At 33.2% G+C, this 17,738-nt stretch overlaps 1 protein-coding gene across 3 annotated transcripts; it reads left to right on the top strand.

The window, feature by feature from the left end:
- On the top strand, positions 1,843-10,086 carry LOC109719542 (ethanolamine-phosphate cytidylyltransferase-like). Of its 3 annotated transcripts, none has more exons than XM_020246288.1 (10): positions 1,843-2,336; positions 4,092-4,327; positions 4,412-4,593; positions 5,736-5,807; positions 6,231-6,298; positions 7,596-7,716; positions 8,884-8,949; positions 9,038-9,160; positions 9,369-9,442; positions 9,539-10,086. In XM_020246288.1, exons 1-10 carry the CDS (start codon positions 2,011-2,013, stop codon positions 9,822-9,824), a joined length of 1,554 nt encoding a protein of 517 aa, XP_020101877.1. In that variant the 5' UTR covers positions 1,843-2,010; the 3' UTR covers positions 9,825-10,086. The 3 variants fall into 3 exon arrangements, with proteins under 3 accessions (XP_020101877.1, XP_020101878.1, XP_020101879.1); XM_020246290.1 differs by lacking the exon at positions 1,843-2,336 and adding an exon at positions 3,741-3,867; XM_020246289.1 differs by lacking the exon at positions 9,369-9,442 and having other exon boundaries at positions 1,845-2,336; positions 9,539-9,745.

Below are 17,738 nucleotides of genomic sequence, written 5' to 3'. Positions count from 1 at the left end.
TCGCACCTGCACCTCTCTCTCTCTCTCCATCTTTTTCTTAAAACAATTCCACGTGTCATCTCCATATCCTTCTTCTTTACCACATAAAATTGAAAGTGAAAAAATTATAAAATCCCTAATAAACATTAGCACTTTTGCATATTAGAACTTTTTTATTTGGCTGTTAGTTTTTCTAAACTTTATCAAATAGTTCAGTTGATTGTTCATCTCAATTTAAGTTATTGTACAGTTGTTTTGATTGCAAATTTTGCATATAATATTGTCACACTTTGAAATATATTAAAAAAAATCATATTTCTTTATCTTTTAGTTTCAATAATTAACGTAAGAATTGAAGAATAAAGTAAACATCCGTGTATTTTTTTATTATTTTTTGTATATTAAAATAACAAAAATGATTGTTTAAATTGAAATTATTGCAAATTCAGAAGCACTCTGTACATATTTCTTTCTGAGAGCAATATTATTCATACACCTATAGAGTAGGTAGGTGTAGATCATACATCTAGAGGGTCCTCGTGGCCCATATTTCTCCATTTTTCTCTCTTTTTTTAAAAAAAATAAAATTTATGAGGATTTTATTAACCCTTAAATTTTGGAGTTTAGGATTTACATCCCTAAATGTATAGATAATATTTTAATATTTTTCTTTCTTAAATTAAATCTAGGAGGAAAAAATATACATGCCCACAAACTTTAGCATTTTTGCAAATAAATATCTGAACTCGTAATTATTTTAGCAATTATACACTATAAATTTTGTCAACAATACACTAGACTCTTATTCTCAATCAAAGTAATAACAACATAGTTATTTTGGTTGCTTGTACTGCATATAATCTTATAAAGATTTAAAATACAAAAAACTTATTTCTTATATTCTGCACAAAAAATAATAAAAAATAAAAATTGATTCAATCTACTTTTCATGCTTAATTATCATAACTACAAAAGAAAAGAAAATTTCATGTGTGTTTTCAAATTGCATAAAATTATATATAAGACATGTGATGGCATGCTTTTTTGGATCTTCCTCAACATTCCCCTAAAATTACTAAAATTAAAGTGTAGGGATCTACTTATAATCGTGTTATAGTTTATAGGCTCATTGTACATTTTCCCCAAAATCTATCAATAATAAAGACAAAAAACAAAAATCCAAACTAACACGATAAAGACGTACAAAGACACACGTCCACAATAGAATTCAAATCACGAATTTAAATAATTAATTAACGTCCTCAAACCGCCTCAAAAAAAAAAAAAACCTTAACGTGATGCTTGTATCTAACGGTTGCTAGAGTGCCACGTAGACAGTGTTGAATGGTAGGAGCTATAAAGGTCCACCACGTAACTGCTCCTACTAATTAATATTTAAAATAAAAAAATATTAATTTAAAATTTAGATTCTTAAATTTAATGTTGTAATCATGTGTTTTGAACAATTTAAATTACATCAAGTTGGTTATGTGGGTCAGCTTGAATATAAATAGTTTAATAAATGAATTAAACGAATCCATCCATTTCTAAGCCAGATCAATTTAAGTTAAATACAAATATGCGATCAATTTATTATAAAGGAATAAAAAATTATCAAGTATTAAAAGCATATTATTTACGCATTAAGTGGTTGGCTTAATGTAATAATAAAACATCTACTAAATAAAATTCTTAATTTTGAGAAAGAGATTAAATTCTTTATTTAAAAAGCTCTGAATTGGAGGTTTAGAAGGGAGTGGGGTGCATGATACACCGGGTCCATGCAACTATTCTCGTCATTTCCATTGCAACCACCGTTATTACCCTCCAAAGACGTATATATTTACCCCCCAAACCTCAGCCCTCTCTCTCTCTCTCTCTCTCTCTCTTTCTCTCTCTCCTCGCGAAGCCTCCTCCAATGGCGCGAGCTCGAGAGCCTCCTCGTCTCTGCGAACGCTAGGGTTTCCAAAAAAGCCATAGATCCGAAACCTCCTCGTCATCCTTTTCTTCCTCGCGGTTAATTCCTCTCCTATGGATCCCGAGGCCCCCGCGAGCTCGCGCTTCGTCGCGGCGCTCATCCTCGGTGGCCTCGTCGTCGGCGTCTCCGCCCTCGCCTTCCACCTCGGCCTCGCCACGCCGCGGCCGACGCCGCCGTACACGTGGTGGTGGCGGAGGAGGAAGAAGAAGACGAGGCCGGTGCGGGTGTACATGGACGGGTGCTTCGACATGATGCACTACGGCCACTGCAACGCGCTGCGCCAGGCGCGGGCGCTCGGCGACGAGCTCGTCGTTGGGGTCGTCAGCGACGACGAGATCACCGCCAACAAGGGCCCCCCCGTGACCCCACTCCATGAGAGGTCGATTTTTTTATATTTCTCCTAGCGATTCTACTTTAGATGAGCCCTGTAATCGTTTGGATTAACGAAGTGATACTTGATGCGTGAATTTCAGTTTTTGTAATTAATTTTTTTTGACAGTTTGCTTGTTTAATTTGCCGCTATTTGATGATGTATATGGTTTTTTTTTCCCCATCTACTTCTTGTTTTAAATTTGTACTTTTTATTGGTTTTTGTTTCTGCATTTGCATGCTATGATGCATCTGAATGAGCAATTGTATTTGATCTTAATTTGATAGTTCTATATAACTAAGTGCATGGTTCGATCTAGAAGAGTTAAGTTTTTTGGACCAACCATTGTTACGTATCTAAGTGGAACACAGCTGTTCTTCTGGTAAATTAGTGTGATTAAGTATGTATATATTTTTTCATGTTCTACATTTATTGTGGGGCTTGATCAATTGTTTAATTTGTCTTTCCCTTATTGTATATTATCATGTCAATGTTGTCATGAGACCAGATTCTCCTGGTAGCTCGTGGTACTGCTGTTTCCTGTGCTTAGGCAGACTAGGGTGCCTCTCCATGCATGAGGACCCACTAACCTTGTCACTTGGCGCAGTAGATAAGGCAGTATAATAATTGTTGTCTAATTAGGAAATTAGAAGTTGATACTCTGCCTGTCTAGGTTTGTAGATCAGTAGTTGAAACTTCGGAACTCATGATCCCTATGGGTTTTCCCTTGCGGCTGATTGCTTGGTCGTCTAATTGCCTTGAGGTCATCTTTGGGGGAAGTCAAAGTTTTGTGATAGAACATAAAGAATTTGTATTTAGTAGAGGAAGAAGATCTTGGGATCACAGGAATTTTCTGGTAAAGAGGAGGAAAATCGAGGAAATACCACCAAACTAAGGAGAACAAAGTATGGTTAAATAAAAAAGAGGTCTTCCATATGGGTGATTGGGCCTTTTTTGTTTGGCTATGGCCAAACGGGGTATCCATGGTCTTGTGGCTTTTGCCAGAAGGAAGCAAATGCCGCGATGAGACTTGATGAGTCATTTGAGACGCAAAGTGACTGTTTGGCCCTAATGGACTAACATTGGCTTCCTTCTAGACTCATTCTACCATGTTTCAGTAGTCAAGATGGATCAATTTCAATTTAACTAAACTGACTCTTAATATGATGTCCTCGTCACCAATGGTCATAACAATGTCATCTATTGACATCTATAACTTCCTCAACTAGTTTTTACCTTTGATTCATACATCTTCATCTTTGGTAGTACGCAAGTTTGTGACTTATGGCATTCTGATGTCTGTTTCAGTATACTAGATTTGTATGTATTTGTTGACACACTATGTCAATATTTTGCTTAGTTTTGTAGGTATTCTTAATTGAATTGTTCCCCATCACCTGAACATGTCCAGAAGAATCCATCTAGACACCTTGTGATGCTCATATCCCCCTTTCATAGTTTCAAGTTTGGATTCATTACATGACCGGGGCTGAGACAGATGACAGTCCGGTGGCAGCTAGATGAAGTTCTCGACATGCATGTGGGCATTATAGGATGTTTCTGTTTTGTAATTAGCAAATCGGTGCACAATTTCAGTTTGCCTCTTTATTATTTATGCTTAAGACAATGTGGAACATCTTCACGAAAATATGCTTTTGAAATCTAAAAAAATATATAAACATCTTACTACATTTTCAAATCTGCTCTCTATACAGCTATATTTAACTGTTTCTCCAAATTGCCTTATATTTTTTGTGGTCACAGGTTGATAATGGTGCGAGCTATAAAGTGGGTGGATGAGGTTATTCCAGATGCCCCTTATGCCATTACAGAAGATTTTATGAACAAGCTGTTCACCGAGTATAATATAGACTATATCATCCATGGAGATGATCCTTGCCTACTCCCTGATGGTACAGATGCCTATGCCCTTGCAAAGAAGGCTGGCCGTTATAAGCAGATTAAACGAACTGAAGGAGTATCTAGCACAGACATTGTTGGTATGGATTCAATTCTTCCTTTTGAGTTTCCCAGTTACTTGCAATTTATGCTATCATTCAGGATACATAATTTTCCAACTATAGGTCGTATGCTTCTTTGTGTGAGGGAGAGATCCATTGGTGATAGTCATAATCATTCTTCTTTACAAAGGCAGTTTAGCCATGGGCACAGCCAGAAGGTTGAGGAAGGTGGATCTAGAAGCGGAACTCGGATATCTCATTTTCTGCCTACATCCCGGCGAATAGTACAGTTCTCAAATGGGAAGGTACAGTTCATTGCTATCTTATCATAAAATCGTTTCATACGGTTTTGAATTAATCATGAAAAGCTTCTCTATTATTTGCTTTGTGTTGAACTGTTAATTTGGTCTCTTTCCAGCATAATTTTCTGTAGACATTGGCTGGTCAACTACAAAATTTATTACGATTTTCCATGATGGTCTCTTACCAATATTTAGATGTAATACTAGTCTCATGTGACAATTCAATCATAAACCAACTCCGTAGAGAGGGAAAGCTTATTTATGTGGGAAAGTTTTTTGATTAAAATCATACAGCAACAGAAGCAAAAGTTTCAAATTGGAGCTTCTGCTTTGGTGCCAAGAGCTCATTTTCAGGTTCCCTCCATTGCAGGAACTCCAACAGTCTTGTTTTCCGAATGGCTGATTTCTACTTTAGGAATAGGAAGATTGTTCTAGAAGTCTGGCTAAAATAGCTGCTAATAATCATCATCTTTTCTCCTTTTGCCATTCTATTTGTTCTCCATCTATTTTTGTCAGCGTATTATGTTATCGCATGGAAGTTTACATCATGCAATTGATTTTGCAAATATTTGTCCATTATTGCTACAAAGGTTATATAAAAGATCTTACTAAGTTAAGCTGGTTGCTAAAACAAAAAGGTTGTGTGGCTGGTGCCTTGCTATTTATATTTGCAGTTATCTTTTAGTTTATTTTTGTCACTGGTTGTTGATGGTAACTATTCTCATGGCTTATAGCAAATAAAATGTGCAATCACACCTCCCCTGCCCCCCACCCCCCCCTCTCTCTCTTTCTCTCTCTCTCTCTCTCTCTCTCTCTCTATATATATATATATATGGAGCTAGGCTACTATACTATCTATAATACCGANCTCTCATAAGCATGATTATTCTTTCATAAATTGGCGGACTTAGAAAATTCTGCTTGGAAAATCAAGTGTAGACAGAAAACAGTCTTTTCAATTTACTAAGGGTACTGTTGTTTAATTTTGAAGGTACATTTTTTCTCGTAGACAAGAAATTATGAGGCTTTTATGGTCCTATAATCTTAGTTCTCATTGTTTTCCTGCTACTGATGAGAGGATAAATCTTAGAGCATGCATATGATCTGTTAGTTCATTGTTCTACTTTTATTGGTTGTTCTTGCAGGGACCAGGTCCTGATGCTCGCATTGTTTACATAGATGGTGCATTTGATCTTTTCCATGCTGGACATGTGGAGGTAAATAACCTTTTTTCCACCTAAGCAAAAGAATGTAGCTGAAAAGGAATTCCTTCCTTGTCACTGAAATGCCAACTTGTTTTTCTAGTGGACTGGTAGTCATCGGAGATTAGTTTGGACCATTCCAATTCCTCATTTCAGACTGTTTCTAATATTATCAGGCAGTTGTTTTCATTTTTCTTGGTTCTAATTGTTTATACATTACTTTTGTATATTATTTTCGAAATAATTTAGAAATCTAACTGATAGAAAATGCCAAAATGGTCATTTTGAAGTTTCCTGATATTTTGGATCGCATGCTATTCACAGGATCTGCAATGCTGTACTAGTCCAACTTACAAGGAAATATGTGTTTGGGTTATAACTTATTATTAAAAAAATACTGTTCATTTTCTTTTACTTTACCTTTTATCATTTTTACAGATATTGCGTATTGCTCGAGAACTTGGAGATTTTTTGCTTGTGGGCATCCATACTGATCAGACGGTCAGGTGATTTTCATTGCTCCTTTCTATCTCTCTACCTGTAGATGTGGTTCCCTATGATCTTCTACAATATTATGTCAGATCCTGGTTCCTTTTCCTGCTTATTGATATTGCTAAGATTTTGTGTTCTGTGGAAATAACTTACTCAGGAGTAAGGCTCCTGAGATTTAACCCTCCATAGGAGGGATTTGCATTATTTGAAACTGCATTAGTGAACTGAATGTTTTATCTCTTTTGATTTGCTTTACTTGAAGGAAAAGGTTCCATTTTGTTATGTTCGATGACCTATTTTGTTTCCAATTTTCGGTTATTAATTCACCTTAAGAAAATGAATTCAGCTTAAGAAAATGAAAATCAGATGGACTGAATAACCCAACCACATATTAGTTATTTAAAAATGTCGGTATATGCAGTTTTATTTAGTTCCAAAATCTTTCTTCTTGGTTTGGTTTCAGAAGTCGGAAAGTTGAAAAGTGAAGCAGTTCGTGAAGTGATCCTCTAAATGATCGAAATTTCATAAATACCCCTACAAAAGTTGAATTTTTTACATATGCCCCTATCAATATTTTAGATTAGATTACATTGTAAACATCTTTGTTGTAATTGTGGTTTAAGATATTTAGCTTAAACCTGGTTTAAATGACAGTTTTATTCAAAATAAGATTTTTTTTTTTTTGGGGGGTGGGGAACTCCTGTTATCGTCCATTGTTGTTGGTGGTTTATAGTGCAATTGATCATTTGTGCTGTGAGACCAGAATTAAATTTATTTCCAAGTACAAAGCTTCTTGGTGATCTCCTATTCTCATCCTCCAAACATTGGGGGGACCATGTCGTGCTCTTCGTATCTCATGTGAATATGTTTCAGTCTTATTAGTTTCAGGGGGTGAAGAGGGTTAGGTATGAGCACAAAAAAGAGCAGTGTTTCATAAATATTTAATGAAAACACTGCTTGGAAATGGTTGATCTAGCAAGGTGGTGAGTATTTGGCTTATTTTGGTGGTTTAAATGTTTGTTTCTGGTAACTATAGTAAGGTGAGCTAGATTATCAATGATTTTAATGCTAAAGTTGCATCCATTTGACCATGACATTTATGTAAGAACTCCATAAGAGGACAAAAGGCCATAGTTGTTTGGTTTCAATAACCTGATCATGCTGGGTCTGTTTATTTTGGTACTTCATTAACCTGATCATGCTGGGTCTGTTTTTATTTTGGTACTTCATTGTTGCGTCCTTGTCATTTTTCTGTGCTTTTGTCATGATGTCAGCTTAAAAAGTAATTTGGTGTTAACATGCCATATGCAGTGCTACTCGTGGACACCATCGCCCCATTATGAATCTTCATGAGAGAAGCTTGAGTGTTTTGGCTTGTCGTTATGTGGATGAAGTGATTATTGGTGCCCCATGGGAAATTTCAAAAGATATGGTAAGTCATTTTCTTTTATCTTGCTTCTTATTTCCTCTTCTTTTTTTTTCTTTTTTTTTTCTCCCTTCCTTTTTCTGAAAGCTGTGAAATATATTGGATGCTTCTTTCAAATGATAAATGTAGTTTAAAGAAGAACTCAATATTAAAAGCTGCCCAGTATTGAGAGGTGGATTGATTGCAAAGAATGCAATCAAAAGGGCATATCTGTTGCTGCAGCATATCTAGGGGCAATTTGATTTATCTTAAAACTAGTTGTGCGTGAACACACTTTGAATAGTTTATGCATGTCTCCTATCATGAACAGTTCCAGCATGAGAGTTACAGTTCAACATATTTTTGGTGTTGCACATAAGTTAAGGAGATTTGTGCTACCTACCTTGGCAAAATTGGAGACGTTTAGTTGAGGATTTGAATATTTTGCTATATTTGGAGATTATTTTACAAAATTTTGCTAAATTTGAGGAGGGGTCCAACATGAAATGCAAAAGTGCAATTTTGGTTCAAAATGATTATTGAATCTTTGTTCTGTCTTCTGAAAATGCTTTCCTAATCACCATTCTGGTAACAGCTGCAAATATTGTTTGCTTCTTAGCTTCTACTATTAATCAATTCAATTATGTTGAAAACAAGGATGTAAGTGCCGTGGCAGGGGGTCGTGTCGAAAATCTGACTTGCACGGTGCGGCACGGTGTGTGCCATGTTGTGCTGATGTGTACTAATCACAAAAAAAAAATCTGTTTCCTGACAGCTAATGGTGTGAAATATTTATTTCTTTGGCACCAGTATACTCTAATTGCTTATTATATATGTTTGTCAAATCTTTTGAACTTTATTGAGATAACTATTTACTAATTTCAAAGAAGCGGGAGTTTTGAGGCATGGGTCATATCATGCCGATATCTTATCGGCATGGTGGCTATGGCCCTTGCGGATGGGTTCTTAAATCCTTGATTGAAATACTATATAGTCAGTCATCTGAATGCTTGTAAATACTAGGTCTAGAGGCCTAAACAAATGTCATAAATACAGCGAATATTTCATCAGCATCTGTTTTCTATTATCATTTAGTGATATTACCAACTGGGTCATTAAGTCTTCTTTTCTCGCTCTCTCATCTTTTGCTGGAAGCTGAAATATTAACAATTTTTAAATTTTGTTCTTTTGCAGATTACTACATTTAATATCTCGTTGGTTGTACATGGGACCATTGCTGAAAACATGGATTTTCGGAAGGTAGTATCTTATAATTGCCCAAGACAGCATAATCTTACACTCTGAAAAGTTATCAGTAGTTGATCATAGTATATGGATTACTTTCCAGGACGAGTCAAACCCATATGCGGTACCAATGGCTATGGGCATCTACCAGCAACTAGAAAGCCCTTTAGACATCACAACTAGTACTATTATCAAGAGGATTGTTGCCAATCATGAGGCATATCAGGTAATATCTTAGTAAATTCCTTTGATATCGAAAATAATGATTTCCGTGTTACCTGCGTACCATCTTTCTTAGCAACATTAATCTCCAAGTTCCTCATTGTCAATAAAACACCAGTTTATGGCATAATTGGTAACAACCTTAACATATTATGTGTCATTTAATAGCAAAGTTTGCTGAGAACCAATATTTCGTGCCAACTTTTTTTCAGGACATGTCTTTCCACGTGAATTATAAATATATAAGCAGTAGGTGGCATGTTTGGTTGTCAACCTATGTTCAACAGTTCCGTGCTTTTCTTCTTCTTCTTCTTCTTCTTCTTCTTCTTCTTCTTCTTCTTTTCTTGAGATGTTATTGGCTCAAAATATTTGATGTGCACAGAAACGGAATGAAAAGAAAGAAGCGAGTGAGAGGAAGTACTACGAGGGCAAAACTTATGTATCTGGAGACTGAACTCTTCTTAGGGGCTTTGGTAGAAACTGTTGGTGGAGATACATCTGCTATTCTCGTATCCTCGATCAGCAAATCCTTTTCTTGCTGCATCTGCAGGCTAATCCGGAGTTTCTCATTCACGTTCCAATTAGCTCGAGAGTATATATATAGGCTGCTGCAGTTATATCTTGTTAGCCAGTGGTTAGAGCTGTTTTTTTCGTCTGATTTTAGGTAGAGCTTGTTACTACATAAAGAGGGTCTCTTTTATTTCATTTTTGGTTTCTTTTTTTTTTTTGGTTTTTACTGTTCTAACTTTTGGCTCCTGTGCCCTTCTCGTCCTATCCTGTAGTTATCAGACGAGTTGTTTGTATTGTTTGTAAACCACTGGGAGTATGGTCTCATCTAGCTCTTGTATGATCTTTGACATAAAAGGAGAACTTTTTAATCTGGTGAAAAAGGATTAATGTTGTAAGCGTCGGGGCTTACGACGCAACTTAGGTGGTTGTTTTCGTCATAGCATTTCTCCGTCATTCATTCGACAAATAACACCAGAAAAATAATGAAAGAGAAATACAGGTTGTTGAGAATGCAAGAGGCCAAAAAAGAAATGCACTGGAATAGGATGGATTCGTGGGCTCGGAAAGGCTTCCTCAACTACCTTTCAAATGGAACACTAATGAATAATCCTAACCCTTTTTTGAATTAATAACGCTGATTCGTTTGCATTATAATTTTCTCTTTCGTTTTCTGATATATTTGTATAGATGAAAAGGGAGGTGTCTGTGTCTTTTGTTTTGTTGAATTTCGATTTCCTAACATTCGGCCAAAAAAAGAAAAAAAAAAGTATAGAGTTTTTAATGTGTAATAGAATTGAAATGGCTTTTGAGTCTTAACTTTATTAAAGAGTTGTCGGACATTTTTTTAATAAAAAAAAAAAGACGACCGTTCGTAACAGCTCTCATCTGACAACATTTTTTTTTTTTTTTTTAAAACTTCAATCATACCAAAGAAATACTAGATAAAATCACAAGTCATATTAATTATTGGAGTGCAGCTACTATAGTATTATTAATTAGCATGACCGTTTTCATAATTGTAAGTTATTTTTAATAATAGATTTTAAAATTTGACGATCTATGTCATTAAATATTATTTAGAGCATTTAAATTTTTTATAAATTTAATTTTATAAATTTTAATATCTTTTTTCTTACAATAAAAAAAACAGAAAATTGAAAACTTTAATTAAGGGCCAGTATGCAGCGTTTTTTTTACTTTAACAGTGTAGAATATATATAAAAAAAAATTTGCAGAAGAACCGAAATCAAAATTCTATTCAGTATCTAAATTAAAACCAATAACTCCAATATTGAATTAAAAAACTTGATTCACTATTTTCAAAAAGTCGTTTAATCTTGGCCTGTTTATTCTTTCCTCACCCGAGGAACTTGACAATAATTTTTAAAAATTATACTATTCAGTTTCTTAATAGTTGAAATGCTCAAAATTATATTAAGCCACACGAGACGTTGATTCGAAAACAGCATCGTCGATCGAAGACTTTTCGATTCACAAAAATAATTCAAAATCATATTTAGCGATGTGAAACATCGAGAATACTTTCCGATCATTATTATTATTATTATTATTATTATATTTTAAAAAGAAAATAATATGTTATCTGTTTCGCTTATTTCTTTCTTATCGTTATTATACCTAATTATTGTCCTCAATATTGCGACCCTACTAGATCTTAAAAAAAAGGAGGGGAGGGAGTGAGAGCGATGGGTGATGCAAACCCAGTTGCAACCTTTGCAAACAAAGTCAACCCAAACCATCCCTTGGATTATTATTTCTTGGATTCGCACGAGTGTGCGTGTTTGTGTTTGTGTGTGTGTGTGTGTGCGCGCGCGCGTGTGGGAGGAGGGGGGTTGGTGAGACGTTGGAATCTAATGATTCGCTACTTTGAAAAAAAAGGGGGAAACCAAGAAAAATTCGCGCAAAGGAGGAATCTTTTGAGTGGTAAATGGTCACGATCTTCATGATGCAATATCATATGATCATCGATAGCAACACCGCACCTGTGATTGACATGTAATATTGCTGTACCGCATGATTGCGATCCATATTCAAGCTGATCAGTTAGTTGGTATTCTCATTACTGATTAAGATGTTAGAAATCGGTGTCCTCTGTGCCTGTGCCTTTGTTAAAAAGATAAATTATTTAGCCTCCGCTTTTTGGTTGGAAAAAACAAAAAAAACAAAAATCTTGATTAGCTCTAGGAGGGATTTTTTGGGTGTTGTAAAATTCAAAAGAGAATCGTCCTCATCTATACTCAGCAACACTTCATGCATGAAATATATTAACTTCTTTATATAGAGATCAAAAACTGTATTTTTTTTATATATAATATGGCCTGATCCTGGTTGAATATTTGACCTTCAAGCTCTCACGGTTTGCTTTCAAATATTAGTAATAATAATAGCGTAAAGATTGGGATAATTTTTTTAGAAAATTTCATAATCAAAACAACAAAGTGTGGAAAACCATGCATAAATCTAAGGAGGTCATGTACATGACACTTTAATCTTTGTTTCTGCACCAAGTAATGCTCTTTTTAGCAACTTAAGCTTTAGGAGATCGAAATTACTTTTCCCGCATGCAAAACAAATTTCTTTTCTCACATACGAAAAGCTGCAGAGAGAAAGATTGAGATGAACAGCTCACTCACACAAAAATTAGAACTGCATAATTGATTGATTCCAATTAGCTTTAAACGTGGCAATCCCTTTTTCTTTCTCATTAATGTGTGCGCGTGTCTTAAGACGAGAAAAAGAGATAAATATGGCCGATCGATTTGGTTCGTGATCATCATCTTTGTATAACCAAGAAAAGAAAAATTAAATTAAGGACACGTATGCGTCCAAACACATGCTTGTGTACATTTTAGTCCCATAAATTAAGTGCATCATCAATTCATGATCATTTTTTTATCTTTTATCATAGTTGGCGTTACCTACCACTCGTACAATCTGATAATTTTATGTAGGTACATTTATAACATTATATATATATATATATATATATATATATATATAGTAACAGATGTTAGCTACTAATTAATATCAAAAAAATTGTCTAAGGGGCTTCTTTATGTGTTAATTAACAAAAAGACCAAACTTTGTCCTTTTCTTTGTGTATTTAGTTAGGTACTAAGTACTGTATTATCCAACTGGGAGACACTAAGCACTGTTTTTTCCTGTTTTCTGTTTTTGTCATTTTACGGGAACATGCAATGAGAAGAAGAAGAAGAAGAAGAAGCAAAAGACAATAACTTCACGTACCCACCTTTTAATATTTCTTGATTCTTCTTAAAACTATTTTTCATGCCCTATTCTATAAGGCCGATTTTTTCGGGTAAGATGCGATCGATTAGAGTCAATACTACGCTTTGTAAGTTCCAAAACACAGTGGGTTTAACGCTTCACGTGTTTTTCTTTATTTGTACACACGTCCGTAAGTATGTGTCAGTGTTAAAACTATTGCTGAGTTGTTTTCTATGAGATTAATTTCTTAGATAACAATCCTAACTAGAAGTAATTTACAATACTCATTAACTAATACCTTGTGAAGATTGATTTGTGGCCATTTATATTATATACATTTGACTCTTGATTTCGATCATGTGGTGGCCAAATAGGAGATTATTCGACAAAATTGGCTCGCAAATGAATTGTCTAAAAGGAAAATATAAGATGATATTGATTATTGGGAAGTTTAAGTGGGGTTTTCTTACACCACTTGATTATAAGATTTATCGTAAGAATTGTTCTAGCTAAATATAAGGTGTTTCATTAAGTGTAAAACGATAATGCTATTCCTTTCAAATTTAATTTGCACTTACATAATTAATTATAACAAAATATTTTAATTTTGACACAACTAATTTATAGGAGATTGAGAAGCAAATTGTATACCATATTTATAAGAATAGGATAAATCAAGTTTAAGTGGGGTTTTCTTACACCACTTGATTATAAGATTTATCGTAAGAATTGTTCTAGCTAAATGCTAATTTTGAAATTAAGTGTAAAACGATAATGCTATTCCTTTCAAATTTAATTTGCACTTACATAATTAATTATAACAAAATATTTTAATTTTGACACAACTAATTTATAGGAGATTGAGAAGCAAATTGTATACCATATTTATAAGAATAGGATAAATCAAATTTTAGCGGGAATTTGATGTCTTAAAATTTGTACCATTTCCCATTTTTGTTTGAATCACTTAATTTCAAAATTAGCATATATACCATAAAAAAAATGTTATATTAATTTCCAAAAGAATCCAAACACCCGCATGCTTATTATATTTATTTAAATTTTCTTGGACGAACCAAATATTATAATTATATGCAAGTTTGACAACTCAATAGTTTATTAAATTAAATTGAAAAAAAAACTTTTAAATACTAACATAAAGCTCCAGGATCGATTAATTATCAAATAATTAATGAGATTTTATTACTCACACGTTCTCTCCAACTGTCACTGCAACAAGATTCATTTATTTAATCGTATCAAAGGAGAAACCATGCATGTTCTTTTTTTGCTTTTAAGTACACCTAACTGTTCACACACACACACACATGTGCATATATATATACACTATTATTTTTTAATAGTACCATTATTTTTTATATATTTTAATACAAAGTTAAAGTTAGTTCACTTGGGGATAAAGGTGTATCATAAAAGCAGGATCATACTCGCATGGGAGTTACAAAAATATTTGTTTTAACAGGCGTGAAACAAAAAGATGTGAATGAGAATGGTCAACTTTATAGTAACACAGCAGATAGTGTGTATATACACTTTATTTTCACCTTTTAGGGTTGTGACTAGTTAATAGTAGTTAGATAGTGTGATTAGTTAATAGTAGTTAGAAGGTACATAAGAACTCATTAAAAATAAATGACGACAGAAACTATAATAGGAATTTTCACACACACACACACACACACACACATATATATATATATATATATATATATATATATATAATGATTACTATCTACTTTTTTATTCTTAAATTATTACTATTCTAATATCCACTAAATTCTGGACATTCAATTGGTCAAAACAGTAAATATATAGTAAATACTATTCACATACTATTTTTTGATTAAACAGAGATAAACCCTATTATTCACATACTATTAATAATATTCTGACACAACTTTCTAGATCTCTCTCTCTCTATATATATATAGAACTTGGCTGGAATATTATCAATAGCACCAAACTATTTGTGCTATTAATTTTTTAGCCCTTGGATTGAGAAATTGGTGGTTAGGATGATATGGGCCCCCTAGGGTTGAGTGAGTAATTGGTTGAATAGTATAATCTAACGGGTAAAAATAATTAAAGGGTTAAATCTAACGGTGGAAAACTCGATAGCACCAAATCCTTGGTGCGATCGATAGTTCTCCAGCCGGACTCTCTCTCTCTATATATATAGAACTAGGCTACTATACTATTAATAGCACCAAGTCATTAGTGCTACCAAATTTTTGCCATTGAATTAAGAGATGTGTTGTTAGGATAATGTGGGCCCCTTAGGATTGACTGGGTGGTTGGTTGAATAGTATGATCTAACGGATGAAAATGATCAAAAGGATAGATCTAACGGCGAAAAATTTAATAGCACCAAGTGCTTCATACTATTAATAACATATATAGTAGCCGGACTCTCTCTCTCTCTCTCTATATATATATATATATGCCTCAGAGTGTGTGTGTGTGTATATATATATATATATATATGCCTCAGAGTGTGCGTGTATATATAGCTCAATTCTATATATATATATATATATATAGAATTATAGAGTTTTAGGGTTAAATCATGTAAATTACTTATACACCTAATTTATTTTCTAATTTTTTTTTAACCTGTTCAAATTAATAATTTTTAATTTTCGTTACGGGAAGAACCATAATTAATTGCAAGTCCAAAATGAAAATATTAACATTCGAAGTACATTCACACGAGAGTTAGTTAGGGCAGTTGAGTTTATATTGAACTGACATGTCATTTATGGAGCTACAAATCACTATGTACTAACAAAAACAAGAAGTACTAAATAGCCAAAAAAAACAAAAAAATAAACTTTTTTTTAATGAATAAAAATAAAAAATTATTTTGTCTGAATTTTATATATATATATATATATATATATATATATATATATATATATATCATTTTGAGTTGACTATCTAAACTCTTAAAATTTTAATTTTTACATTGCAATCTCAAATCAATTTATTTGATTTGAATTAGTAAAGAGTATTTTAATTTAATTTTAAAATTTATATATATTATTTATTTTTGTAGGTTTAGTAAGTATACTTCATGTAATTATCGCAACTATAATTTTTTTATAGTTTAAAATATGAGCTGAAACTATCATTAATTGAATCGAATTAAACAAATTGAAATACTGATCAGTAATAAAATGAAAATTTTGAAAAGTTGGACTGCAATATCAAACTGGTTCATAGTTTAGATATGTTTTGTATATTTTTATCTTATCTTTTTCCCTTATTTTTGTCTTTGTTCTTTATTTGTAGATCCCATTTCTTATAGAAATTAAGCCACCTATAAATATAGGTATAATAGGTATGCTTTGTCTTTAAAAAAAGATTAATATTTACTGACTCGCGTTATCAAATTTTTTAATATTAAGAATTTTAAAATTTTTTAAAAGTTTTTAAAATTTAGAACTATAAGGTGTAAAATATATATTCCGTAATAATGTGTACAAATAGTTTTTTTTATATAAAAATTCACTCAAATAATTATTTTTCTATATTAAATCTAAAGTCAAGAGTCTAATAGCATGTTTACTTTGATCGAAGTAGAGTAGAAGTGGTGGAGTTTTCATAACCAGAGTTCACCTTGTAAAACTCAGACTTCCGTCGAGCCTACGTTACCAACACAGCCAAATTCATCTTGTTGGTTTAAATGAGATAAGCATCATACTCTGTGGCAGAAAGTTAAGTGGCTTGAGTCACATTCGAAATGATCATGTGAGATCGAGTTGAATCAAGTCATATTCGAAATGAAGTAAAACTGAATGAATCGAGTCACAATCGAAATTCGTGAACGCTATATCTGTATACTTTAAGAGCGTGTTTGGTTCGCACTATAAAAAATTACTTGCAGTAAAAATATATCCGAGAATCTTATTCCTATTCATTCTATTACTAAGAATGTAGTATTTCGGTGTTTGGTTCTTACTGTCATATTATTTAGTCATATTATTTAAGATTACGAAAAATATACAATTTATTTTTTTTTATTTAATTTTAAATAATACTATAAAAATTTTAATATTTTTTTAGAAAAAAGAAAGAGAGAATATAGGTTAGAAAGAGAGAGTATAATTAAAGAAATAGGAAGAAAAATAGAGTCGAGGTTAGAGAGAATGAGAGAGCTGAGATTTTAGAAAAAGAGAAGAAGAAATGGCTTAGTTTAGAAAGAGATATGAGATTAGAGTGTAAAGAAAAATAATACCAACTAGACGGCAGGTAGAAAGAAAGAAAGAGATTAAATATATTATAATTATTCCAATCCATTAATATAAAGATACCTATCCTCCCTCAAAAAAATGAGATTAGTATTTTGGGATGCATCTCATTTTCAAGTAAATTTAATATTACCAACTAGATTACTTAGTACGTTTAGTCAAATACCATTATTTTTTTTTATTTTTATTGAATTACTAAAAATTTTAAAAATATAGCGCGAACCCAACGCACCCTATGTGCTATGAGCTCGCGACTTCGCGCAACTTCGCCTCGATTGGCGCAAAGTCGAGCTCCGTGACGGCTTGAACTCGCCGAGTTAGACGGCGTGTAATTCTTTTTTACCAAACACGTACACAAAGATGGGGGCAGGTGTTCAATTCCGTGATTGAGTGATAAAGCTGTTTCTTCAGTGGTCATGTCCGCGGTGGCATGGTAGACCAGGTCCAAGCAATAATTTGTTGTTAAGGTCACATCAATTAGTGGACCATATTGGTGTGTTGTCCTCTCTAATAACATCATCAGTACTAATTGTACCCTCAGTTAGTTAATTC

The sequence above is a fragment of the Ananas comosus genome, linkage group 13, assembly GCF_001540865.1.
Source record: "Ananas comosus cultivar F153 linkage group 13, ASM154086v1, whole genome shotgun sequence".
In the NCBI taxonomy this organism is placed as follows: Eukaryota; Viridiplantae; Streptophyta; class Magnoliopsida; order Poales; family Bromeliaceae; genus Ananas; species Ananas comosus.
This window is presented reverse-complemented; position numbering and strand designations above follow the sequence as displayed.